Raw genomic sequence first — 27,001 nt, 5'->3', positions numbered from 1 at the left:
TTTGACAAGTTTCAAACTTGCCCTCAAGTTTTGGAATTTGTAAGGTCTCACTAAATGAAACTTTAATTCCAAACCTTAGAATTTTAAAGTTAAAATTCAACCCTTATATTATTATAATATTATAGGTTTAATATATATATATATATATATATATATATATATATATATATATATATATATATATATATATATGTTTATGACAAGTCGGTTTTACCGTTAGTAGGCCTCACTCACGAAACCGGTATACAAGGGGGGGTATAAGGTTACTGCCTATAAAATGGTGGTTTATTGGGTGTCCACTCTCACCCACCGCTTCCTTGACTGGTGGAGGGTCGTTAGCCAGACGGGTAGGATAAAAATATAATTCCCATTAAAAGTATAATGATAAATATAAAGTAACTAAACCTTTTATAAATTCCCAATCTTAGTTATGTTAGGAAAATGTGAAATTGATGCTAATCCATGAAATTACACTTCGCACCTTACCAAGTCATTAATGTAGCGTGTGTGTTTAACCGGCACAAAAACTTGGACTAGTAAGGGTGGCAAATGGTAGCTTAATGTTTATCATAAGGTCAATGGAGTGTGTGTGGTTAACCGACACATTGATTAAGGTGATAACTGACATTAAGAGTACCAAGTACATTTGCATGGTTATTCACACCTTGTTTGTGATCCTCGGTATCCTAGTCACGAACTTGAAGGGCATAATCGAGATTTAAACATGCCATTGAATTGTTCAATGAATCTCAAAGGATCTAGGAATTTCAATCCAATTAAAACTTAATAACAATTTCGTTTTTCATGGTGGAAATTAGTAAATCGTCATTTACGTACCTTCAAATATTTTTCAAGTTGGATTACGACATCCCTCTTCCAAATTGTAAAATATTGTGTTGGGACCTAGCCTTAATATTTCATTTTGGGTGTTATATTAAGGACTCCTTATCTAATCTAAACTTTGTCTTTATTTCTTTTCAGATGTCTTCCAACACTACTTCTGGCTCGAACTCTACCGGCTCCTTCTCTCTCATGAACCTTTGTGGGAGAGTCAGCTTTGATGGGACTAATTTCAAAGATTGGATTGGGAACATTAGGATGGTCACTCGCTATGAGGACAAGGAATATGTCCTCAACAAGGAGCTTAAGAAAATCAATGAGTCTGCTGCTACTCCTTAGGATATTGTTGATTTCAGGGCACATGAGAAAGATGCCACAAAGGTAGCTTGTATCATGCTTGCCACCATGTCTCCTGAACTTCAAAAGTCCTATGAGGAATTCTACCCTTTTAAGATGCACCAGAACCTGATGGAAAGATATTATCAGAGTTCCTGTGAAGAGTGGTGTAAAATCATCTGCTCTATGATTACACCAAAGATGAAGGATGGTAAACCCATCACAGGGCACTTGCAGAAAATGCAAAGGTTTGTGGACCGTCTGCTCAAATTGAATGTGAACTTTGATGAGGAGATGTCTATAGACATTATTCTACACTGCTTACCTCCATGTTATGATCAGTTCCACATGACTTATCATATGCACAAGGAGGAAGTCACTTTGAGCAAGCTTCGGGGCCTTTTGAGGACTGTCGAAAGTGGTATAAAAGGTAAATATGTTGTAACCATTCCTACTGCTAATGCCCCTGTTCTGGCAATTGGTCAAGGTAAGGGGAAGAAGAGTAAGGATCCTTCCAAGAGCCGCAAAGGAAAGTCTCTTGATGGATCCTCTTCAAGTGGAACCAAAGGAGGTTCTGCTGCTCCCTCGACCATCCCAAAAGAAGCAGAGTGTTTCTATTGCCATGAAAAGGGGCACTGGAAGCAAAGCTGCCCCAAATGGAGGTATTTACACTATTCTATCTAAAAACTCATCACATACTAACTCTTGGGGTGCTTGACACATGTTGTGGATTTCACATTTGTTCTGATGTACAGGGCCTAAAAAGAAGTAAGGATGTGGAACACGAGAAAATAAACTTGATCATGGGGAATAAGAAAGTTTCACCTGTCACAAAGATTAGAGTTTACTCTTTATTACTTAGTAGTGGGTTAGAAATAGATTTGAATAATTGTTACTATTCGTCTGATATGGCGAGAAATATGATCTCCTTTCATGGTTTGTACAAACAAGGTTTCACATTTTCGTTTGATGATGAAACTGGTGCAATGAATGCCTATTATAATGGTTTTTTTTTTTATTTTAGAGCATTACCTTATAATGGTGTACATGAAATTGTGATGGTTGTTGACAACTTAGGAAATAATGTGTTGCATATCAATTCTTCTAATGACTTGGATAAGGCATCCTTGTGGCATTGTCGTCTTGGACATGTCAACAAGAGGTGCATAAGACAACTCCAGAAGGCTGGAGTTTTGGAGTCATTCGACTTAAGGTCGGATGACACTTCCGAGTCTTGTTTGCTTGGAAAAATGACTAAGTCACCCTTCACTGGTACGTGTGAAAGGGATGAGGGTTTGTTGGATCTCATACACACCGATGTGTGTGGGGCCTTCAGAACTGCCACAAGGGATGCTAACCGCTTCTATGTGACTTTTCACTACTAGAAAAACAGCCTTTTACGACGTGCAAATAACGACACACACTAATTTACGATACGCATTTTTAGGCATCCTAAAAATGCTGTCAGTTTTCTAAAATTTGAAGGATAGTGGACACGCATTTTTGCGTGCCTGAAATTTGTGTCAAACAAAAAAAACACGGAGGGCACCTCTTATAAAAAATGTGTCGTCTAAAGATGTCGCTTTATATTTTTTTTTTTAGGAAAGCGCGTTCTTAAACGTAGAATGGGGGGAAATGAAATCCCAAAAAGATAAACACCCCGCCTGATGCATCTCCTTCTAAAATCCTACCAAAGAACCCTAAGCCCGTCTTCCTGTACCTCGATCTGCGCTCTCTCCCCTATCTCTTTGGAAGCCCTAAGCCACTACCACCAGCATCGAACCTCATCTGCTCTAAGAGTTCGGAGTGCATCTGATGACATCAACATTAACACTGTTGCGTCTGATGAAACCACACATGGAACCGTTTCACAAATTGAAGATGATAACCCAGACCTGCCACCGCTTCTCTCTCCTCGTCGATTTCGTTCTCACACACGTATCTTATTCCTCTCTTTAACATCCTTTGAAGAAGATAAAGAATCCATGAAATAATCGCAGGTTTTTTTATGTGTGGTGGTGGTTCCTCTGTCCGATAATACCATATAAGAACCCTAATTCTATTTCTTAATGAGCTATATATCACATGTTGGTGAAGAGATCCAATGGCCTTTGGCGAGACACGAGGCTTGCGTTAAGTTAGACCAGTCTCATTATTTCTTCTCGTTACGCGCTCCAAAGGAGAAAGAACACGAAGCTAGGATGTTAAATTACGGGCTGACATTTTCTTCAAGAGGACAAGAGAAGTTGTTGAAAGAAATGGATGAGTTATTGGAGCATTGCAATAGTTTCTCGGTGCAGAAAGAGGAGGAGAAGAAGGGCGTTTTGGATTTAACAATGGCGGAACGAATGAGTCCCTCAGATCTGAAATGGAAGCAAATAAGGAACAGATGGAGCAGATTTGTAGAGCTTATTGGACGACATTAGCACCAAATGTGGGGGATTACAGTACAAAGGCTGCAAAATTAATTGTTGCGAGTTCAGGGCAACTTGTTAAAGGGATTCTCTGGTGTGGAGATGTTACAGTGGATAGATTGATCAAGGGTAATGAGATTTTGAAGCTAAAGATTGGACCTGCTATCAACACATCAGTTAATCCTGAACTTCTAAAGGCTATACACAGGTTTTGAAGTTCATGTTGAAACTATTTTCTTATATGTTTTCCAAGATTCTTCTGTGAATATTTGCATTTTGATTATGTGGGTGATTATTATAGGGTTAATAAGGTGACGAAGATGACAGAGAAAGTTTTTGGTGGACTTCTTTCTGGCGTTCTGAAGATTACTGGATTCTTTACAAGCTCTGTTGCTAGCTCTAAACTTGGCAAGAAGTTCTTCAAGTTTTTTCCTAGGGAAATTGCACTCGCGACTCTAGATGGATTTAGTAAGTTCTCTCTTACATTATTCTCTATTTGACAAAAACTAAAAACTGTAACTTTTAAATTTAAAAGCTATCAACTAATTTGATATAAATGTTTGTGTATAGGCAAAATTTATGATGCTTTTGAAGTTTCTGGAAAGAATGTAATGTCAACATCATCTACTGTGACAACAGAACTTGTCAGCCACAAGTAAGTCTATGAAAGGCCTTCCTAAATCTTTTCTCAATCGCTTTATAAAAGTATATGTTAATGACATTATGAATTTTATCTTTGTGTGTGGAGTTTATAAACACAATAAACATTATATCTTACCTTTTCTTCTTGTTGTTGGCTCCACAATTGAGTATACAAAACTTTGGGACTCAAGCATATGACAACCAACAAGAACTAACTCTCAGACCTGAGTTATGAGTTATGCTTATGTGATTTTGGGAATTGACAGGAGGTTAACTCAACAAGTCAGATTCTAATATATATTTTCTATGCCTAGGTGAGGAGCAAGTGTGTCAAGATATCAGAAAGCTAGGACAATCATACACTATATTTGTGAAATATTAGCAAAGCATGGAAAAAGGAGGAAGTAAGTTTACTCTTTGAGGCATTTTATCAAATAACTTATGTGCAGAGACAAAGAGTTTACTCTTTGAGGCCTTTTATCAGCCGTTCAGAGATATGATTGAAATTGTAGCTAATAGGCTACGATCAATGGTGGTTTCTAAGGTATGTCTTCAAAAACTACTTTCTTTCAACATTATTTATCAAGGGTATATTTGTAATTAACCGAATTAACAGGTGCCAAAGCTTGCTTCAGCAGCTGAGTACTTCTTTAAAATGGGAGTTGAAGGGAAGAGGTTTCGACCCACTTTAAGTTCATTTTTGTTTCTTTGATTATTGATATCAAATTATCATGTTGTTGTTGTAAAATCTTGAAAAAAAAATTTCAGGTTATTTTATTAATGGCAACAGCTTTAAATGTTCAAATTTCTAAACCAGCATCAGAAGGGGTTGTGGATATGTTCTCAACATCGTTGAGGTTGAGACAATAATCGATTGCTGAAATCACAGAGATGATTCATGTTAGGTTTTTTTTGAATATTATTTTTAATATTTCTTTTTACAATTGTATTTTATTAGAAAGAAAATATATATTTTTTAATCTCAGGTTGCTAGTCTCCTTCATGATGATGTATTGGATGATGCTGATACAATATGTGGGATTGGATGTCTTAACCTTGTGATGGGAAATAAGGCGTTATATCTTTTTTTAGAAAAAAATAAACAAGGGAAAATTGGTAAATATGAACATTGAAAATTTGACTATAATGATGATGCAGCTTGCAGTATTGGCTTGAGATTTCTTGCTTTTTAGAGCTTGTATAACCCTCGCCTCTTTAAAAAAACACAGAGGTATCCACCATTCCACTCCATTAATATCTTTATTTTTATTTTTGTAATTTTTAATAACCTCTCATTATATTCTACTTTTTTTAATAACCTATGTTGCTGGAACAGTTGCTCTGATGATTATTCCTGTCATAGGTATCTCCCCTGAATCATCATCACATGCATCAATCATCTTTAATTATGCTCTCAGTCTTGGCATCGGAAATCAGCTCATGAATATTTTTTAGAGATGTAGGAGAAGAGTAAGTTTTCCACTTTGATCAATCCACATTGTTGATGTTCCACATCAGCCAAAGAAGGAGCTTCCAAGCTTGACAAAGATAGTCGATGGCCGATATGTTCATATTTAAATTTCAAATCTTTATTACCTCATGTTAGCAATGTATTGTACTTGTTAAATTAAATATTAAATAAAAACCCCATTTACAAAAAAAGAAAAAAAAACGTTTCTTTTTGTGCCCTTTACCTGAAAACTCATTTTCAATTTTTTGCAAAAAAATCCATTGGTTACCTTCCATAGCCTATTAACAGGTCCACCATTTGCATAACCGAAATTTTCACAAAATGCATTGGGTTTTGATCCCCTTTTGTTATTAAAAGTATCATCATTAGTACTATTAATTTTTTATTTTTTATTTTTTGTTTTCTGGTTTTTGGTTTTTTGATTTCAGGTCAAAAACTTTAAACCGTGTTAAACCTGTTCAATTAAACTGTTCTTTAAAGTTGTTAAAATCACAAATCAACCTACTAATTTTGCATTTGTTCAATTTTTGACAGCTCTAATTGAACGTCTTATTTTTTTTTTCTAATTCAACATCTTGTTTAGATTTTTTTTGAAGGATATTGAATTAGGAGAATATCCAGGAGTTGATGACAGCTGGATGAACAGTATCCATCGTCACAAACACTGAATCATCGCGAACCCTCTTCAGAATTGCGAAATATGGTGCGACTGCTTTCACATCCTCCTGGTTTTTAGCTCCACTGATTGTGAACTTCTGGAGACGAATCAAGAGCATTTCATATTCTTCATAAGGTATAGTGATTCTCTCTCTATCTCTTTTCTGTTTTCATTTTAAACATCATCAAGTGCCTGGAAATGTATGGAATTCCAGTTCCAAGGTATGCATTAGTAAATAGGGACAAACCATATCAAGATTCGGAGTATTTTGTTGAGGAAGAAGATTTTGTTGAGGTTCATGGGCAGCGATTTTGGAAGCCTTTTGTAGAGAAGCCTGTTTATGGTATGCATATCTCACAATCCTTTTCATACACCTTCTCCAACTTTCCCTGTTTGCTAGTAATGTGCGTTTATTGTCCATAACTAAGTATGGTTGGAATTTGAATTTATTTATTTATTTTCTGTTTTTCCTTGTTTAAAGGTGATGATCACAACATAATGATATATTACCCAAGTGCAGCAGGGGGTGGTATGAAAGAATTGTTTAGAAAGGTGAGTTTTTATAATTGCTATGTGTATTAAGTACATTCAGTCGCTTGGAATTGCATTGGCACAAAGCTTGCATCGGGATCTGTGGATCAAACAGCTTAGGTATGGCATATTGAGCCCCATGGCCATGTAAGTTTTCTTCTTCATTTCGTCTCTCGAGTCTTCTTACTCTATTCAAACACCCAATTAGTATTGTTTATATACCCTATTATGTTGCAGAGCAAGGTTAAGGATCTTGAACTAAAGGGGCATACAAATAGTGTAGATCAGTTATGTTGGGATCCTAAACATGCCCACTTGATTGCCACTACTTCAGGTGACAAGAATGTTTGTCTATGGGATGTCTGCAGTAAGTTGAAATACAAAACAATTTAAAAAAAAATAATCTTTATTGATCTACATGCGAATAAATAGGTGGAAAATGTTCACAGCAAGCAGAACTCAGTGGGGAGAACATTAACATTACCTATAAACCAGACGGGACTCATGTAGCAGTTGGGAACCGGGTACATTCTGTTGGAATAGTGTCTAAGGCTGTAACTATATTAGGCAAGTATTTGACCCGGTTGTGCATGGTCCTTTTGGGTTGCGTTCACCATAGCAACTTGATAGGATGATTTATTAAGAGAGAGTAAATATGATTAATATATTATGGGAATAATATAATAAATAATATATTTGTTATTTGATTAATATAAGTCATAGAATTAATTAGAGTTAATTTGGTGACTTAAAGAGATTAATTAAATAAAGGGGTATAAACTGTCAATTGTTTGATAGTTAAGCTTTAGACTGTAAATCCATTTGGATATGGTTTGGACGAATTCTAAGAGTGTTAGGATAGCCTAAATCGTCCAAAGGCTTATCAATGGAATGGATTTAGATAGCCTTAAGAGAAGATTATCCAATTAGGGTTTAGGTTGTAACCCTTAAGGAGTCTACAAGTATAAATAGACCCTATGGCTGATGGAATTCGACATCTAACCTAAAGTAAGGAACCTCTGGTCGAAATTCCTCCCCTCTCCTCTCTCCCAAATCATCCTCCTTGCTTTGGTGTTTGTAAGCCATTAGAGGAGTGACATTTGTGACTCTAGAAGCTCCAAGACCTCAAGATCAACAAGGAACTCAAAGGTATGATTCTAGATCTGTTTCAATGCTGTTATTTAACCTAATTAGTTATTAGAAGACTTGGATTCAAAGCATGTTTATTAGAAAGCCTAGATCCGAGCATTAGGGTTTTGCATGCGCACATAGGAAAGTTCTTATGGCTAAAACCCATCAGTGGTATCAGAGCCTAGCTTGGTTTTCTTTAAATTGTTGCTTGATTAACTGAAACAAACCTGCAAAATTCGTTTTTTAGGTTTCTGAGTCACTGACTCGGCGAGTCCCAAGGTGGACTCGGCGAGTAGGCCTGACTCGGCGAGTCCCCTTGTGCACTCGGCGAGTCCAGGCGTCAGGAATGGCCAGATTCGGGATTTTTTCATAATTATCTTATGGAAACTTACCTTAATCATAATAGATCAATCTAAATCCGATTTTTTGATATATATGACTATTATCTTGATCTAGTTAAAGGTATTTATCAACTAATAAAATATTTAATTTCCTTATATGATAATTAATTAATTATTTTAATTATTTTGGTAATTATCTTTCAAAGAAATCTTGAATAAAATCAAATATAGATAATTAGGATATTAATTGTTAATTGGAATTATTTGTTATTTGATCCTCCATGTTTTAAATGTTTAAAACTTGCCCTCAAGTTTTGGAATTTATATTTGTGATTAAAAGCTTTAATTCAGACAACTTAAATTTCAAACCCTAGATTTTAAAAGTTTTAAAATACAACCCTATACTAATATGATATTACTAGAATAATATATATATGTATAACTAAATGCTAGTCTTACCGTTAGTAGGCCTCATTCACGAAGCCAATCTATAAGGTGGGTATAAGGTTGCGGCCTATAAAATGGCGCTTAATGGGTGTACACTCACACCCACCGCTTGCTTGATTGGTGGAGGGTCGTTAGCCGAACGGGTAGGATAGGGCAACCTCATCCTCTCATTAAAAGTATAATAAGAAATATAAAGTAACTAAACATATTTTTAAAATTTCCCAATCCTAGTTACTTTAGGAAAAGTGAATTGATGCAATCCCATGAAATTACACTTTGCACCTTGCTAAGATGTTAGTGGAGCGTGTGTGGTTTACCGGCACACTAATTGGTTCTAAGCGAAGGTGGCAAAGGGTGATTCATTGTTTATCATAGTTCGATGGAGCGTGTGTGGTTTACCGGCACATCAAATAGGTGATCGTTACAATGAAGGCACCATGTGAAATTGCATGGTAATTCACACCCGCTTTGTGATCCTCGGCATCCCAGTCACAAACTAGAGGGGCATATCGAGATTTAAACATGCCATTGAATAGTTTCAATGAATCTCATCCGAACCTAGGAATTCTCAAAAACACTTAGGGCTAATAGTTTAGGTTTTTGTGATGTAGAATTAGTGAATCGTCATTCACTTACCTTCAATCTATTTGCATGTTAGATTACGGCATCCCTTTTCTAATATGTAAATGTTATTGTTGGATCCTAGCCCTAATTTTTCTTATTGGGTGATAATTAGGGATTCTTATTCTAATCTATCTTTGTCCTTTTCTAATTGTAGATGTCAAACGCAAACAACGCTGCTGCTAGTTCCTTCACGTTGATGAGCCTTTGCCAAAAGGTCACCTTCGATGGAACAAACTTTAGCGAATGGATAAGATACATTCGCACCATTGCTCGCTATGAGGACAAAGAGTATGTCCTTGATGAGAAGCTCGAGAAAATCAACACTGAAATCGCTACTCCAGCCGAAATCACCGCCTTTGAAACTCATGAGCGAGATGTAACGAAGGTACATTGCATCATGATCGCCACCATGAACTCCGAATTCCAAAAGTCCTACGAGGACATGTACCCGTACGAGATGCACCAAGACTTATTGGAGAGGTACCACCAAAACGCGAGACAAGAGCGGTATGAGATTTTCACTAACATGATTTCCGCGAAGATGGGTCATGGAGAATCTCTTACCGTACACTTGCAAAAGATGCAAAGGTATGTCGACCGCCTTCGCAAGTTAAATGTTGACTTCGGTGAAGACTTGGCGATCGACATGGTGCTTCACTCTTTACCTCCGATGTACAACCAATTTAGGATGACCTACCACATGAACAAAGAAGAGGTCACCCTAAGCAAACTCCAAGGTCTCTTGAGAGTCGCTAAGAGCAACTTCAAGGACAAGTCTGTTGCACCTACTCCCAATCCGCCCGCTGCTCCTGTCTTGGCTATTGGTCAAGGAAAGGGAAAGAAGAGGAAAGCTTCATCGAAGAACTATCGCAAGGTGAAAGCCCGAGATGGTGCCTCTTCTAGTGGGACCAAAGTTGATCCCGCTAAGCCCTGCTCTAACCCGAAGGAGGCAGAGTGCCACCACTGCCACAAGATAGGACATTGGAAGAGAAGCTGCCCAGATTACCTGCAAGCAATCAAAGAGGGAAAGATCAAGCCATCTTTCGCAGGTATATACACAATCAAATCTAACGATTCTAATCATGCTATTTCTTGGGTTCTTGATACCGGTTGTGGTTATCACATTTGTTCTAATGTGCAGGAAGAAGTAGGGATGTGGAGCAAGGAAGGATCAACCTAATCATGGGGAACAGAAGATCGTCGCCTGTGACCAAGATTGGAGTGTATTCTTTAGTTTTGGATTTGAACAATTGTTGCTATTCGCCAGAAATGGCTAGAAACATTATTTCATTTCATGGTTTATATAGACAAGGATTTAGATTTTCTTTTAATAATGAGAATGGTTCTATTTTGGCTTATCTAAATGGTGTCTTTTACTTTGAAGCTATACCATGTAATGGAATATATGAAACTGTTATGATTGTTGATAACTTAGGAAATGATGTTTTGAATATTGATTCTTCCACTAGTATGGATAAAGCATCATTGTGGCATTGTCGTCTTGGACATGTCAACAAGAAACGCATAGCCCAACTCCAAAAGGATGGAGTGTTGGAGTCATTCGACCTTAGGGAAGATGACACATGCGAGTCTTGTTTGCTTGGAAAGATGACTAAGCCACCCTTCACAAGTACATGTGAAAGGGGCGAGGGTCTATTGGACCTAATACATACCGATGTATGTGGACCGTTTAGATCAACCACGAAGGATGGGAACCGCTTCTATGTGACTTTTACCGATGACTATAGTAGATATGGGTATATCTACTTAATCAAGCAAAAGTCAGAAACCTTTGAAAAGTTCAAAGAGTTCAAGAATGAAGTGGAGAATCAATTGGGCAGGAAAATCAAGATGCTTCGATCTGATCGAGGAGGAGAGTACCTAAGTCTTGAATTCCACGATTATCTCAAGGAGTGTGGAATAGTTTCGCAATTGACGCCTCCTAGGACACCGCAGTTGAATGGTGTGGCAGAAAGGCGTAATCGAACCTTATTGGATATGGTTCGCTCTATGATGAGTCGTGCTTCACTACCTATCTCTTTCTGGGGGTATGCCTTAGAGACTGCCGCCCATATCCATAACCGAGTCCCTACTAAGAAGGTTGCCAAAACACCTCACGAGATGTGGACAGGGAAAGCTCCCTCGTTGGCACATATCAAGGTTTGGGGTTGCGAGGCTTTCGTAAGACGAGATACTCACGACAAGCTTGAACCTCGAAGTGAGCGATGTATTTTCATCGGCTACCTGCAGACATCCTTCGGATATCTCTTCTATAAACCGAAGGACAATGTTGTCTTCGTTGCGAGGAGAGGAGTTTTCTGAGAGCGAGAACTCATAAGCCAAGGAGACAGTGGGAGGCAAATCGAACTTGAAGAGATTCAAGAGTCGATAGATGAAGGAACCTCTACCGCTGGCACTCAACCCGAGGAGGAAACTCCGGTTGAACCGATTGACGAATCCCTACCTCTTAGACGTTCCGATAGAGTTAGAGTTAATCCCCAGTTTTATGGCTTTCATATGACTACCGAAGGGGACACGTATATTAGTGATGGTACACTAGTAAATCTTGATGAACCTAATAGCTATAAGGAAGCCATGGCAGGCCCAGAGTCTGCAAAGTGGAAAGAGGCAATGGATAGCGAGATCCAATCCATGTATGATAACCAAGTTTGGAATTTGGTTGATTATGTGCCCGGACGTAAGACCGTTGGGTGCAAATGGATCTTCAAGAAGAAGATCGACGTGGACGGAAACGTGCACACATATAAAGCGCGATTGGTCGCGAAGGGCTTTACTCAAACTCCTGGAGTTGACTATGATGAGACCTTCTCACCAGTTGCGAAGATTAAATCTATTAGAGTGATTCTAGCTATTGCCGCATTTCATGATTATGAGATTTGGCAAATGGATGTCAAGACCGCTTTCCTTAACGGAAAGTTGGCTGAGGATGTTTACATGGCTCAGCCAGAGGGGTTTGTGGATCCGAAGCATCCAGATAGAGTGTGTAAGCTTGAGAAGTCCATTTATGGATTTAAGCAAGCGTCTCGCAGATGGAATCTTTGCTTCGATGAGAAAGTCAAAGAGTTTGGATTTGTACGAAGCGAAGACGAATCTTGTGTATATGTCAAAGCCAGTGGGAGTATAGTAAGCTTCCTCGTTCTATATGTCGATGACATATTACTCATAGGAAACGACATCCTGACTCTGCAGGAGGTTAAGTCCTGGCTCGGGAAGTGCTTCGCTATGAAGGACCTCAGAGAGGCTTCTTACATTTTGGGAATAAGGATAGTGAGAGAAAGAAGTAAGAGACTAATTGGACTTAGTCAGAACACTTACTTAGAGAAAGTACTAAAACGTTTTAGTATGGAAAACTCAAAGAAGGGAGAATTACCAATACAAAGTAATGCCAAGTTGAGTAAGACTCAAAGTCCGAGTACCGAAGCTGAGATAGCAGAAATGAGCCGAGTACCATACGCTTCCGCAGTTGGCTCAATCATGTACGCTATGACTTGTACTCGCCCTGATGTAGCCTTTGCTTTGAGCATGGTTAGCAGATATCAAGGGAATCCTGGCAAAGCACATTGGATTGCGGTGAAGAATATTCTTAAGTACCTTCGGAGGACGAAGGAATGGTTCTTAGTCCTCGGAGGGAGTAATGACTTGAAGGTGCGAGGGTATAGTGACACCAGTTTTCAGACCGACAGGGACAACTACCGTTCGCAGTCGGGCTGGGTCTTTACCCTAAATAGAGGAGCAGTGACATGGAAGAGTTCCAAGCAGGAAACCGTAGCTGATTCAACGTGCGAATCAGAGTACATTGCAGCGAGCGAATCGTCGAAGGAGGCAATATGGCTGAGGAACTTCATCGGTGATCTTGGAGTTGTACCTGCCATAAAGGAGCCAATGGAGATTTTCTGTGATAACGAAGGTGCGGTTGCCTTGACCAAGGAACCGAGGGATCATGGTAGATCAAGACATATCGACAGAAAGTATCACTTCATTAGACATCGTGTAGAAGAAGGACAACTCGTAGTGAAGAGGATATCATCAGAAGATAACCCAGCAGATCCGCTTACGAAGGGACTGAGTAGGGTTAAGCACTTGCAGCATGCTAGGAGTATTGGGCTGAAGGATGATATTAGCATAGATTAGATAGTATTAGAAACGTGTAATAGATAAATGTAATTGACATTTGATGATTAAATAAAGGAGTTTTATTTATGAGTAATGTTACTATCTTATGTTAATTGTTTAGCTATTGTTTCACTTTGCATGTTTTGACTTCCAGAATAATTGAAATTATTAGGAATAATCGAATTGTTCAAATGGTCCACAATCGTTCATATGTTGGGAGTAGATATGAATGAAGATTGTCGTGAATTGATGTGTAGAATGTCTAAATGGTATTAGACATAGAAAAGGATTGCTACAATGTTCATGAGTGCTTATGAACTAGTTTTGAGCATTGGAATAAACCCGCACTTGCTGGAATCACCTTATGGAATACGATATAAAAGGTGATCGCAAGACGATAACATCATATAGTCTTAAAACCTAGATATATGGTTTATTATTTGTTAATTGATTGTACATTGATAATACGAAAACGCATCAGTAACTTGGTGTTATAAAACGTATTGTTGTGTATAGTTGATTAATGAATAAGTAAATGCATATAAGTCGAAGTTTATCTGTAACTTTTATCTAAGAAGGTAAAAGCGATATCTCGGCCGCTCGATGATTTGATTTGACTTATGTGCCGGGCCCGGTCAGAACTGAATTGATGTGTTCGATTTAGTTCTATGTCGAATAAATCAGAGATCGAGAAACCTAAATGCTTAACTAACCATTCCATAGGATTGTCAGCATGATATCTAACAGAGGACTGTACGTTCCCTTATCTAAAGGACAAGATTGATTAGATCAGAGTTGACAGCGTCTTTGAGAGCTACGATTGCAAACCGAATTGTACTTGTATAGTTACTAGACTTATCCAAGTGGGAGACTGTTGGAATAGTGTCTAAGGCCGTAACTATATTAGGCAAGTATTTGACCCGGTTGTGCATGGTCCTTTTGGGTTGCCTTCACCATAGCAACTTGATAGGATGATTTATTAAGAGAGAGTAAATATTATTAATATATTATGGGAATAATATAATAAATAATATATTTGTTATTTGATTAATATAAGTCATAGAATTAATTAGAGTTAATTTGGTGACTTAAAGAGATTAATTAAATAAAGGGGTATAAACTGTCAATTGTTTGACAGTTAAGCTTTAGACTGTAAATCCATTTGGATATGGTTTGGACGAATTCTAAGAGTGTTAGGATAGCCTAAATCGTCCAAAGGCTTATCAATGGAATGGATTTGGATAGCCTTAAGAGAAGATTATCCAATTAGGGTTTAGGTTGTAACCCTTAAGGAGTCTACAAGTATAAATAGACCCTATGGCTGATGGAATTCGACATCTAACCTAAAGTAAGGAACCTCTGGTCGAAATTCCTCCCCTCTCCTCTCTCCCAAATCATCCTCCTTGCTTTGGTGTTTGTAAGCCATTAGAGGAGTGACATTTGTGACTCTAGAAGCTCCAAGACCTCAAGATCAACAAGGAACTCAAAGGTATGATTCTAGATCTGTTTCAATGCTGTTATTTAACCTAATTAGTTATTAGAAGACTTGGATTCAAAGCATGTTTATTAGAAAGCCTAGATCCGAGCATTAGGGTTTTGCATGCGCACATAGGAAAGTTCTTATGGCTAAAACCCATCACATTCTCCTTTCCTTTTTTTCATTTACCAAAATTTCCTTTAACAACATTTAGGAAGCTTATGTTAATTCTACTTTATTATATATATGTTAAATAGGATGATGAACTGACAATACTGGATGTTCGAAAATTCAAACCCATCCATAAATGCAAATTCAACTATGAGGCAAGTATACTCTTATTTGTGGGTTTGAAATTGAAATGGAGTGAAGTTGAATAGATTTTTATTAGATTTGTTGAAATAATAATTAATCTTGTTTTTGGTAGGTAAATGAGATTGCATGGAACATGAGTGGGGACATGTTCTTCTTGACTACACTCCCCTCTGGTGCTGGTAACCCTAGCCTTGCACTGTAGTTAAAAACTATAATTAAAACTTTGACTGTGGAGGAAAATACATAAATTCCCTTTCCAAATGTAATCATCTGGTAATGTAATTCATACCTGTGAATAAATAGAGAGTTTGAATTAATTCGTTTTTTAATGTTTATATGCACAGTATTAGTTATTAAATATTAATGCATGACAACATTTGGCATACAAAGTTCTTTGGTCAAGCTTGCAAAGTCGTGGCCATAGGCACTGTACAGTAATGAGGAAGAAGCAAGCCACTGTATCTAGAAGTTTTGGAGGAAATGAGACTCAAGAAAAAAGCAAACACACAGAGAGTTGTTGGCATATAGTAAGCTAGATAATGCAATTCTATATACATTATGCTTCTCTTAAGTTCATTTTTTTATAACATTTACTCACTATTGGAATAGACATATTAGTGAAATGAATTATCTTTGTTATTTATGGTATTTTATTTGTATGACATTAAATTTTATGCAATGGATTGTATTTTTTGTATATGATATTTATATTATGAGACATTAAATACAAATTAGAATTGAAAATTAATAAATCTATAAATATATTTTTAAACATTTAAAATTATGATACGCAAAAATGTGTGTCATCTTCATTTATGATATGGCCTTTCTTGACATGGGCTTTCTTGATACGCATTGCGTGTCATTAACACGCGCGTCATAAGGTTATGACACGCGAATTCGTGTCGTCTTCCTTTATGACAGGGCCTTCCTTGATACGCATTGCGTGTCGTAAACGCGCGTCGTAAATGTGACAACCCAAAGTTATTCCGTTACATTACCCCGTTACCGTTAACGGAATATTCCACTATATAAAAGTTCCGTTAATAAGAGGTCGTCAGATAAATAAATGTTCTATTTATTTATATTATATGTTGTTAACGTCGTGATAAAAGAAATAAAGACACTTACCTTACATTTCCATTTAATCGGAAAAAGTTTGTTTTTATTATCACGACCACTAAATCGGGTGTGACCAAAAGCCCCGTTTAACGACAGTATCGGGTAGATCCCCACTGAGCTCCAACCCCAACCCATATATAGGGGGAGTAAACCCCATTTGAACCTTTTCACCCTCTCTCTCTATACTCTCTCTTTAAGCTCGCTTTCGACTCGAATCCGCAACCAAACGCTTCCAAATGGTAAGTCCACTTACCCTAGCTAGTTCTAAACATCTTGGCTTGTGTTTATACCCCAAAAATCGGACATAGAAGCTGTGAAAGAGGAGTTTACGGCCTAAGATCCTCCTTAGGCCGTAAACCCCTTAAATGTGGCCAAAATGACCCGAACTTGTCCCATTGAGCCTAGGAACCAATTAAGGAATTTGTCTAGGAGTGTTTAATCATCAAAACACAAGATTTTAGGGCATAAAAGAGAGTTTACGGCCCAAGCACATGCTTAGGCCATAAACACCTCTTAACCTTGCAAAAATGCCCCAAACACACTCCCAAACCACCCTTAGGCTTAATACATAAATTAGGGACATGCTATTTCGGGTTTAGAAGATTCAAACACAAGGAAATGTGGGCTAAAATGGAGTTTATGGCCCAAGCACATGCTTAGGCCGTAAACACCTCCAAATCAAGCCAAATGATGGTTTTAATCCCCCCGAATGGCCTCATACCACATTATAAATTACTAGGGTTGGAATAGGGACTTAAAACTTCAATAAAATCAAGGCGTAGGAGTTCACGGCCGTGAACTCCCATAGGGGTGGTTCATGGGCCGTAAACTCCCCTATGGTCCGTTTAGAAGCCCTAAACTCATTCATACCTTCCGGATTTGGACCTAGCAAAATTCCACGAACAAAATAGAGCCCTTAAAAGAACCTAGAACCCCTCACCATGAGTTTACGACTGTAAACTCATGAGGAGTTCTCCCTGGGATGTAAACACCATAAGGTGAGTTTACTCTTGAAGAGTAAACTCCATTCCTAAGCCATTTGAGCACTTAAATGTTACCCGGGACACCCCAAACTCTTAACCAAAGTGTTTTCCGCTCTTTAGGGTGCGTATAATTATTTGATTAAGTATTAAATGTACTAATTATATGTAAACATATGTTATCATATGTTAAATATGTCATTAAGTGTGTCCAAGTCCTTACTTGACACCGAGCACCCAACCGGCACCTTCGTCGGATCCACTTACACCAGGTGAGTTCATACCCCTGAATGAACCTTTTCAAATGTTTTTATACGTTTTATAGGGGGGAATACAAGTTAAACATGCCAGTTATCATATCAATCACATGTGATTGATAAACCGCATGCACAAGGATTTACCACACTGTTAACTGTTTTACCGAGAACGACACTGTAAATGGTTTTCTAAAAACATAGTTATTTGTTCAGCTTTTACTTATGATGTTTAATCAAGATTTCATTTTAAACTTGTTTATGAAAGGTTTCCAAAGGATTTTTTAAAGATTTTCAAACTTATTTTACAAAGGAATACCAAGTCATGATTTTCTTAATATATAAAGGTTTTCCAAAGTTTACGTCTATGTTTTTATACTTCTACTTGGTTACGATACAACTGCGTTATTTCTGTTTAGTTAATACTTCCACTTCGTGATACACTTATACTTGATAACGTTTCCACTTCATGATACACTTATACTTGATAACGTTTCCACTTCGTGATACACTTATACTTGATAATGTTTCCACTTCGTGATACACTTATACCTGCTAGACGCTTATACTTGTTCACACTCTTACTTAGTGATACGTTTCTACTTCACTTATACTTGATATTGCTTCTACTTCACTTATACTCGATATGCTCCTACTTCACTTGTTGTGGCTTCTACTTCGTGATACACTTACATTTGGCACGCTTATACTTCACAATTCGGTTATTCCACACTGTACACTTATACCTCATCATATGAATCTACTTGTTACACACTAAAGCGTAGTTAGATGTGAATCCACTTGTTACACACTGTGAACTTATAGTTCACGATATGAATCCACTTGTTACACACTCAAGCGTAGTTAGATGTATGTCTGTGCTTGATTAGATGCATATAAGTAATGATTGAAGGACTTAGGAAGGCTTGTCCGCCCTATTTCCTTTTCTTCGTTGAGATGTGGTCTGGTGGGATCAGGTGGCCGTCCAAAGGTCGTTTGATTCATTAGTTATATGTTATGTATACGAGCATAGACATATAGGTTTGCTCTAGTCAGTTCAGTTATGAGTCTCTACCTCTAGTTCAACACTTACATATGAAACCCACTACCCACTCTTTGGGATGCATCTTCGGGACGCGACCTTATCCGTCGTCTAGTTGGTAACCATAGTCTCCTGTAGGGAGAGCGGACATTGTGTGTATAGATCTATACGGGATTGACACCCCCACACCCTGACTGCTAGCTACAGTCCACGACCCACCAAGCCAAGGGGTGACAAATGTCATATTTTATAGACGATTGTAGGGCGTCTGGTACTCTAGTGTCGGTTAGTATGGTTACGAGTATCCCAGGTTGCCTTATAATTCATGGCCTTAAGGTAACGGTATTTCACCAGCAACTTACACTGTATGCTGCAAACCCATTCTCAAAGTCACACTGTTGCTAGACCTTGCTAGCTGTATATTTCATTTGATACTGTCTACGGTCTGTATTCTCTGTTTTAGACCTTGCAAGTTGTATCTTTCATTTGGTACCTTCTGGGGTCTGTGTCTCCTTTTGTTAGACTGAGTCAGGCATGTCGTTCATTCGATACTCTCCTGGAGTCTATGATTCCTTTGCCTTAGTCAGCAGTCCTCACTGTTGAGGCATATGTTATTTCCCTGTTTTCTCTTGCTTTCTTCAACAATCAAATTATGTATTTTGATAATGATAGCGACTAAGGTAAAATTACCTTTTTACCACATAAATCTGACCAGTCTTGGTCGAAGACTGCTTTTTAAATAGAAAATATAGGATTTTCTGGAAAGGACTCTATTTCACTGTATACTTGAAAACTACCACTTTTATTAAAGTTATTTGAATAAAATGCCACTAAATACTTATGAACTCACCCGCATTTGTAAAAATGCTGATACTCGCTTTTCAAATAACTTGTATTCTCAGGTCAGCATTAGACAGGTATATCCCCGGAGCTGTTGATGAAGATAGCTTAGTACCATGCTGTACTTATTATATTTACCTGTATTACCTTTATGTATTGTAAAGTAAACCATGTAAAACTATTACTATTAATGCAATGTTTTGTTGTACTTCGATTACTATAATGCATGTGTTGTGATACTTGACATGACGTCATCCACCCCAGAACGTTTCCGCCGTTCCGGATTTGGGGTGTAACAGATTGGTATCAGAGCATTGTTTATAGTGAGCTAAGTATATCAACTCATAAAAGATATACAGCCTATAAATACAAAGGGATAAAACACTCTGACCAAGAATTATACTTTAAAATATAACCATATTTTACCAAAGTATAAGAACATCCAGAACCTAAACACTCGAACAAAAGTATCACAAGAAGAACAATAATAAAAGTCTTCGGATGTTGAGCACTACAGTCAAACCTGGGCAGTTATGTAATCGTAAGCTGGAATAAATGTAACCTGATCAACTACATTTATTCGAGATGCGATGAACATGTGCTTGGGAGTGATAGGGGTGTTGCAACAGGTCTGAAACTTACCAACTAGGAATGCTAGAGCCAAACATAAAGTTAAAAATACTATAGGAGTATTTTGGAATACTAAAAGACTAACAATAATCCCAGAATCATAATCAGAAGATAAGAATCAAACAAGAATTAAAATACCATTAGTGTATTTTAGGATCCATAACTAACCTTGTGTGAAGAACTAAAAAGATCCTTATTGATATAACTACAACTACAGAGGGTGTACTCCCAAGGTTATATATAATAAGGATCCCATAGGCTAAGAATGTGTGGTTTCGCTTTACTTCCTTTTCCTCGTTGGGATATGGATATAGAGTAGTATCACATATTCGAAGGCCTATCGGATCTAAGCTATATATGATTTGTATACCCTGTGTAATCATAGCAGGACTCGATATGGATCATCCAGTGAAATGTTAATAATCTCTTAGGATTCTTTAGACATTTCCATTCTCGCACGAACCCTGTAGAAAACCCTATCCACTTTAGTGCTTAACAGAAGAGTTGAGTCCGACACCGAAGAAGTTCATTGAGAAGATTTCCTGTTCGGAAATAAATGAACCGGGGCGAGACTATTGAATTCACCAAGTGCCTATATCTTTTAGGGACAGTGTGAGAGATTCGCCTAAGTTTCCGAGATTTCCAGTCATCCATCATGAAGTGATGACAACCAGAGACGGATTCAGAAGTAAGGCGGAGTAGAGATTCAGTATGACCATACGAGAAGAGAACCCTAGGTAACTATCCAGAGGAAACCAATGCCGATACCAGTCAAAGATACGAGGAAGACAGAGGGAGCCAGTACATGGAACCCGAGAATTGTCTTTTCCTCGTGTTCGTCACACTAATAAACCCTTAAAATAATACCATTTAGTGAGTTAGTGATTACACTACTCACGCTATGTGTTAGGTAAATCGTCGTTTCCCGTTGCCAGTAACACGATTAGAGCGGATCCCCGCACCTCTATTGAGAATATCTAGCCATAAGCCTTCATAAGCCTCTCTTACCGCGGTTTCGTTCCGAACTATTCTCAAATCTCTCCAGGTCGGAGAGTGAAACCTTTCCCAGTATAAAAGGTAACTTAGTAGGAACGACTCGCATCTTATGGCCTTTTCCGATACTCATTCTCCTACCTTGAATACCAGGGCTAGCCATCGTCTCTCATTATCTTGTATTCCTTTCCGTGTAGGAAAAATCATGCCACCGAAGAAGAATAACCAATCCACAAGCAAGAAACCTACTCTCTTATTCGACGAAGCTACGTTCTAAGCTGCGGTCTCGGCAGCCGTAGCAGCTGTCATGGCTCACCTGAATGCTAACAACGCCAATGTTAGTAAGAGACCCATCATAAATTCCGATCCTAGTAGTGGACAACAGCAACCAACCTCCGCATACCCAGCACCCAAGAACCTCAACCGAACCCACTGAAGAGAAAGATCAAGATCGAGGAGGGAAGTACCTCGGCTCAAGGACCTTCCGAAAGGCAACGAGCTGAGATGGTCAAATTCCCTACTAACCCTCCCATCCCTACACCTAGGAGACCATACTTAGGAAACCTTCCCCATTGCAGCAAGTGCAGCTACCATCATCATGGTGTCTGCCGGGAGCTCTATTGTGCTAGGTGCCACATGTTGGGGCATACTGCTCGCGTCTGCAGAACCCCGGTTGAGTTCATTACATCAACCACCAATGTGGCGACCCTTACAGTTTGCCACCTATGTGGTAAAGTGGGACACTTCAAGAAGGACTGCCCAACCGAAGGGAAAGACAAAGACACAGGAGGAGTCTAACTCTAATGCTTAGGGAGAAGCATCAAGGAACCTAGTAGATTTTGGTACGTCTCTTGATCTCGGATAACTAACGCAAAACATTAAAATGTTGGGTTTTAAGCATTCTAACACTCCTATGGTGAACATGCAACCCTATAAATATTGGATCTATGTTTTCTCTATAATACATGCAAATAAGAACTTTCCAAGGCTTTAATCCTAACTAGCATATTATGAAGTTCTTATACTACAAAGTACTAGTTAGATGACATACCTTTTGATGTAGCTTGATGTCTTCATGCTTTAAGAGCTTAGCCCCAATAGTGTGGAAGCCTCAAATGGAATCACAAATCACCAAAACACCTTGTAAGACTTTAGAGAATATGGATACTTGGTTCTCTCTAGTGAAATTGGCTAGCCCTTCTTAGTGTACCACACTAGTGCCAATTTCACCAACCAAGGACATCTTTATATAGTGTGGAGGATTAGGGTTAAACCCTAATACCCATGACCTTTCATTTCCTAGGATCCATGGGTTAAACACTCCATGGACTATCAATGAAAGCTTAGCCCAAACTAAATGAACTTGGCCCATTCCATATATATAAGAGTCCATATTTAATTAGTTCCTTTTGATCACTTAATTAATTATAAATTAATTCTTGATCAATACTAATTAAATAATATGATTCCATATTAATATATTAGAACTTATAGTATATTAATATTAATCATAAACATACTACTCTCAAAAGATTATCCATATAAATTGTGTCGGTGAAGTGCAACCCAAATGGACCATGCCGGGTCGGGTCAAGTACATACCAAATATAGTTATGGACTTAGACATTAATCCAACAGTCTCCCACTTGGATAAGTCTAAAACTATTATTGCGTATGACTTCAAACCTAACTGGCAATCGTAGCTCTTAAAGTCGCTGTCGAACTCTGATCTTGTCAACGAACTTGTCCATTAGATAAGGGATCATATATTCCTCCATTCTAGATATCATATGGACTGAGACATGGATTATAATCATTCTCTCTGTCCATTTGTTGTTTCCCGATTTCCGATTTATGATGACTGACTAATTGAACAAATCAAATCAGTCCTGGCCCGGCCGAGCACTTCCATTTGTCATCATCAAATCATCGAGGGGCCCACAGATATCGCTTTTATCCAGAAGGTAAAAGGAGTGTATAAACTTCGACTCATATGGCTTGTTCTACTACTTGTTGAATCATACACGAAGACACGTTTTATAGCACCGAGTTACCAAATGCATTTTCGTGCAATCAATGTACAACCAACTCATAGTAACAACTCATATCTCTAGGTTTGAAGAATATGAGATATTATCGTCTCATGATCACTCGTGATAAAATCCATGAAGTGATTCCAATGAGCGCGGGTTGAATCCAATACTCAGAACTTATGAGCACTCATGAGTGTTGTAGCCCTTTGTCCAACACCTTAGACCTCTACAAGCAAACCCATGATAGTCTTAATTCATATCTACTTCCAACATATGACCGACTGTGGATGGTTTGAATAACTTAGTCATTCCGGAGGAATAACCTAGTTTATTCGGGAAGTCAAAACATGCAAAGTGAAACACAATAATAATTGAATCCAATATGGTATCAAAACCTATGAACATAAATAAAACACCTTTTATTTATCACCATATGATTACACATTATTCATTGTATACTGTTTCAGCTATCAACTTTATTCTTGAATTTAAAACAATAGTTGTCCCATGCTCCAAGCATGTACACTATGTTTTCTAAACACTAGTCATGCCACACACCAAGTATGCATACTATGTTTGTCTATGATCTTTACTTTGTGAACTAGATCAATTGAACATAACTTCAATGATTCTCTTCTCACACTCCCAAATCCTTACTGCAAATGCAAGAATTCCAAACTCATGCCGTTTACTGAAATCTGTTAGATTTTAAACTTATATGCATTGATCCTCTTGTAATGATTATGCACAAAGTCATAAAGACTTGACAACAAACATTACAGAGCATTCCAAAGGAGATCAACTCCTTGGAAACATCCTTCTTGCATTAAGTTTCATTAATCTTACACAGATTGAAAATTCTAACTTTGAAACATTTCCAGATTCCATTTTGACTATCACTTCTGAACAAGAGTTGCCTCCTTACAGATTATGTCAATATGGTCCTTCTAGAATTATCACTATACTTCCAACTGTCCTTGAGCAACCAATCTTTGGTAAACCTTAGATTGTCCTCGACAATTGTTTAATCTTTTTAGTCATATCCATTTCTAAACCTTTTCCCTTCTTAATGCCCCAGGCATTTGGAAAATTTTAGAAAGGATGAGTGTAGCACATGTAATCGATCCTATATCCGAAGCATATGGGACATGATTCATGATGTCTCACATAAAGACTAAACCAGTCTTTTGCTATAATATTTCCATTTCAATTTGCCAAGTTCTCATAATTCAGCATATGAAAAGGGATGCCGTAATCATAATAGAATTTTAGAACGCAAATGATGGACCCATAGAACGCAAATAATGGACCCATATACAGAATTTCCTTATGTTGAGCCATTCAGACATGAAATTCATATATATATCCTTGACTAAATGATTAAAACCTCACGATCTAAGCTTATCGATTTGAGATGAAGTATAATTTCCTCTCCCTTAATTATAGCAAAACAACCTTTTCCCAATTGAAACTTTTGTATCTTATCATAATTATCATGCTCCCACTAACATGATGATTATTAGCATAACACTTATGCTCCCACTAGCTTTGACATGTACTCAGAAATTAGCTGACTTTCTTACCAAAGTTCATATTTCTGATACTAGATTGTTTTGATAAGACTTTATCAAAATCATACACCTTCCCTTAGATAGCACACTTGTGTATCTAAACAATTATGAAGAGGGATGCCGTAATCATAATAGTTAGACCTTTTTGCCACTTCTCACAAGTCCAGGTTAGTGTGCCGGTAAACCACACACGCTCCACTAACGACTTTGAGAATGCAAATATCACAATTGCTATCTAAGCTAAAATCTACTTAGTGAAAGTGTTTCCTCACCATTATTTTCATGAATCGGAGAAAACCTTATGACACTAAGATTTACTGGTGTATGTGTTCTTATCCATGTGAATTGTCAAAACCATAATCACAAGACAGGGATAATGACAAATCCAAACTCATATGGATTGAACTCAATCTTAACTTCTTGCCACCTGGCAGCTCAAGGGCCTGCCATTGCTTCCAAGTTGTTGTGCAACACATTGATAACTCCAAGAACTCGTATTCAAAGTCAACTTTAACTGGAATGGGCACAGACTATGTCAACACGATAGGTTATAAACCTCAAGTCGTGTGCTAGTGAAGAACTTCAGGTTCTATTCTTGATTAGTTCTTGAGACTTTCAAGAACTTTAAGACTCCCACTGTCCTCTTGACCTATAAGACTTCCTTGTCAAACATCCAAGAGATAGTGTGGATTCTAATCAAGACAAAAACTTCACAAAATTGGCCTAAGTTGGTCTTTGTTTTATCCAAAACATCACAACTTACCAATTTCAAATGTACAAGAGTAGAAAACTTTTACTCTTACATTCGACAAGTGTTTTAAACCTTCTTTAAGATATGTCACTCAAGTTACAATCTTGGAGTATGACTCTAAGACTTGTATTGGAACGAAGTATGACTCATCTTCTTGATTTAACCATTTCAACAATTCAAGTTCCTCTTCTTAGTCACAAGAATGCACTAAGATTTCCTTTGAGAAATAATTTTGATATGGTTTCTTAATCATTAAGATGATCACAAAACTGATACTAAAGTACTCTCCCATCTTTTCAGATTTGAGAAACTTTTATCCTTCTGCCTAAGTTGATTCTTCTTATTCGCTCTGCCTTACATTGGAACCTTTTCCAATGTCTCAGAGTTACACTTAAGCTTGTAAGTATAATCATATTTACTGAGCTTTAGTAAACTATGACGAATATTCTTATCAATCTTTTGTGGTGGACTTGACCAGTGCACAAGAATGTGTACTCGATCCCTTAGTCCTTCACTTGACTCACACATCCATGTGACCGAGTAATTAGTCTTAATTTTTCCAATACTTGAAAGTTCTCATTCATCATGCTATACAACTTGCATGATTCCAAGTTCCGGTCCAAATGAAACTTAGGTGATGAGAATCTTTCCTTATTTGGTAAATTTAGAGATTACCACAAATGAAAGAATCAATTTCATATTTCCACTCTTGCTATTAATGGAATCATATAAGCAACAATTTTTCCTCAAATGCCATTGTAAGGATATAAATAAAATCAAAATTTTCCTTTTATTTTAAAACTTTGCGGAAAAACTTATCCTTACAATCCATATGAAAACTTGTTGTTATCTATTCCTAAGCAATATCTCATAACTCCTAAGAAGTAGCTCAAGAATCCGATCTTCAAACTACGCGATAGAAATCCATCTATGCGATCAGATTCAGCATATTCTTTCTTTAAGTTTCTTCACTTTTTCTTTGATTCTTAAAACATCACCATGTGACCCAATCATATCATGTATCAAGAATCTCAAAATAGAAACTTAGCAGAGTTAGATAGTGGACTTTACCTGAAGTAGAGTCAAACTTATTGACTTTAACTTCCTTAGGTAAATTTGGAAGCTTCGCAACCAATGCCCCTTTCTTTGGCAATATAAACATATGGACCCTTTGATAATGGTACACGGGACTATCACAGACTTAGCTTTTCTCTTTACCATTTGGTCAACCGAGTTGACTATGGCCGATCCCTTTCCATTGGAAAGAGAATGCTTTTCTGGATTTCCTGTGTCACTATTGTCAATGTCCATCAAGTTTTAAGGAAGTTGATCTTAACAAATAGATAAGATCATTAAGGGTCTTGTCATAGTTTGTTTCATAGGTTTCCCAAAGGAACTCACTCTGTGACTTAGAAAGTGATTGA

General features: G+C 37.6%; 1 protein-coding gene and 1 pseudogene across 1 annotated transcript; both read left to right on the top strand.

Annotated features, from left to right (window-relative positions):
* The first annotated feature begins 2,765 nt into the window (after window positions 1-2,765).
* LOC111905531 (protein EARLY-RESPONSIVE TO DEHYDRATION 7, chloroplastic-like) lies at window positions 2,766-4,249 on the top strand (annotated as a pseudogene).
* A 2,310-nt stretch (window positions 4,250-6,559) lies between these two features.
* LOC122197362 (THO complex subunit 3) lies at window positions 6,560-15,563 on the top strand. The gene is made up of 6 exons (XM_042901205.2): window positions 6,560-6,704; window positions 6,843-6,913; window positions 7,130-7,259; window positions 7,325-7,416; window positions 15,304-15,372; window positions 15,474-15,563. Exons 1-6 carry the CDS (start codon window positions 6,560-6,562, stop codon window positions 15,561-15,563), a joined length of 597 nt encoding a protein of 198 aa, XP_042757139.2.
* The last annotated feature ends 11,438 nt before the right edge of the window (window positions 15,564-27,001 follow it).

Source organism: Lactuca sativa, chromosome 1 (assembly GCF_002870075.4).
Source record: "Lactuca sativa cultivar Salinas chromosome 1, Lsat_Salinas_v11, whole genome shotgun sequence".
Lineage (NCBI taxonomy): Eukaryota > Viridiplantae > Streptophyta > Magnoliopsida > Asterales > Asteraceae > Lactuca > Lactuca sativa.
The sequence above is the reverse complement of the archived record's forward strand: the minus strand, read 5'-3'. Positions and strand labels throughout refer to the sequence as shown.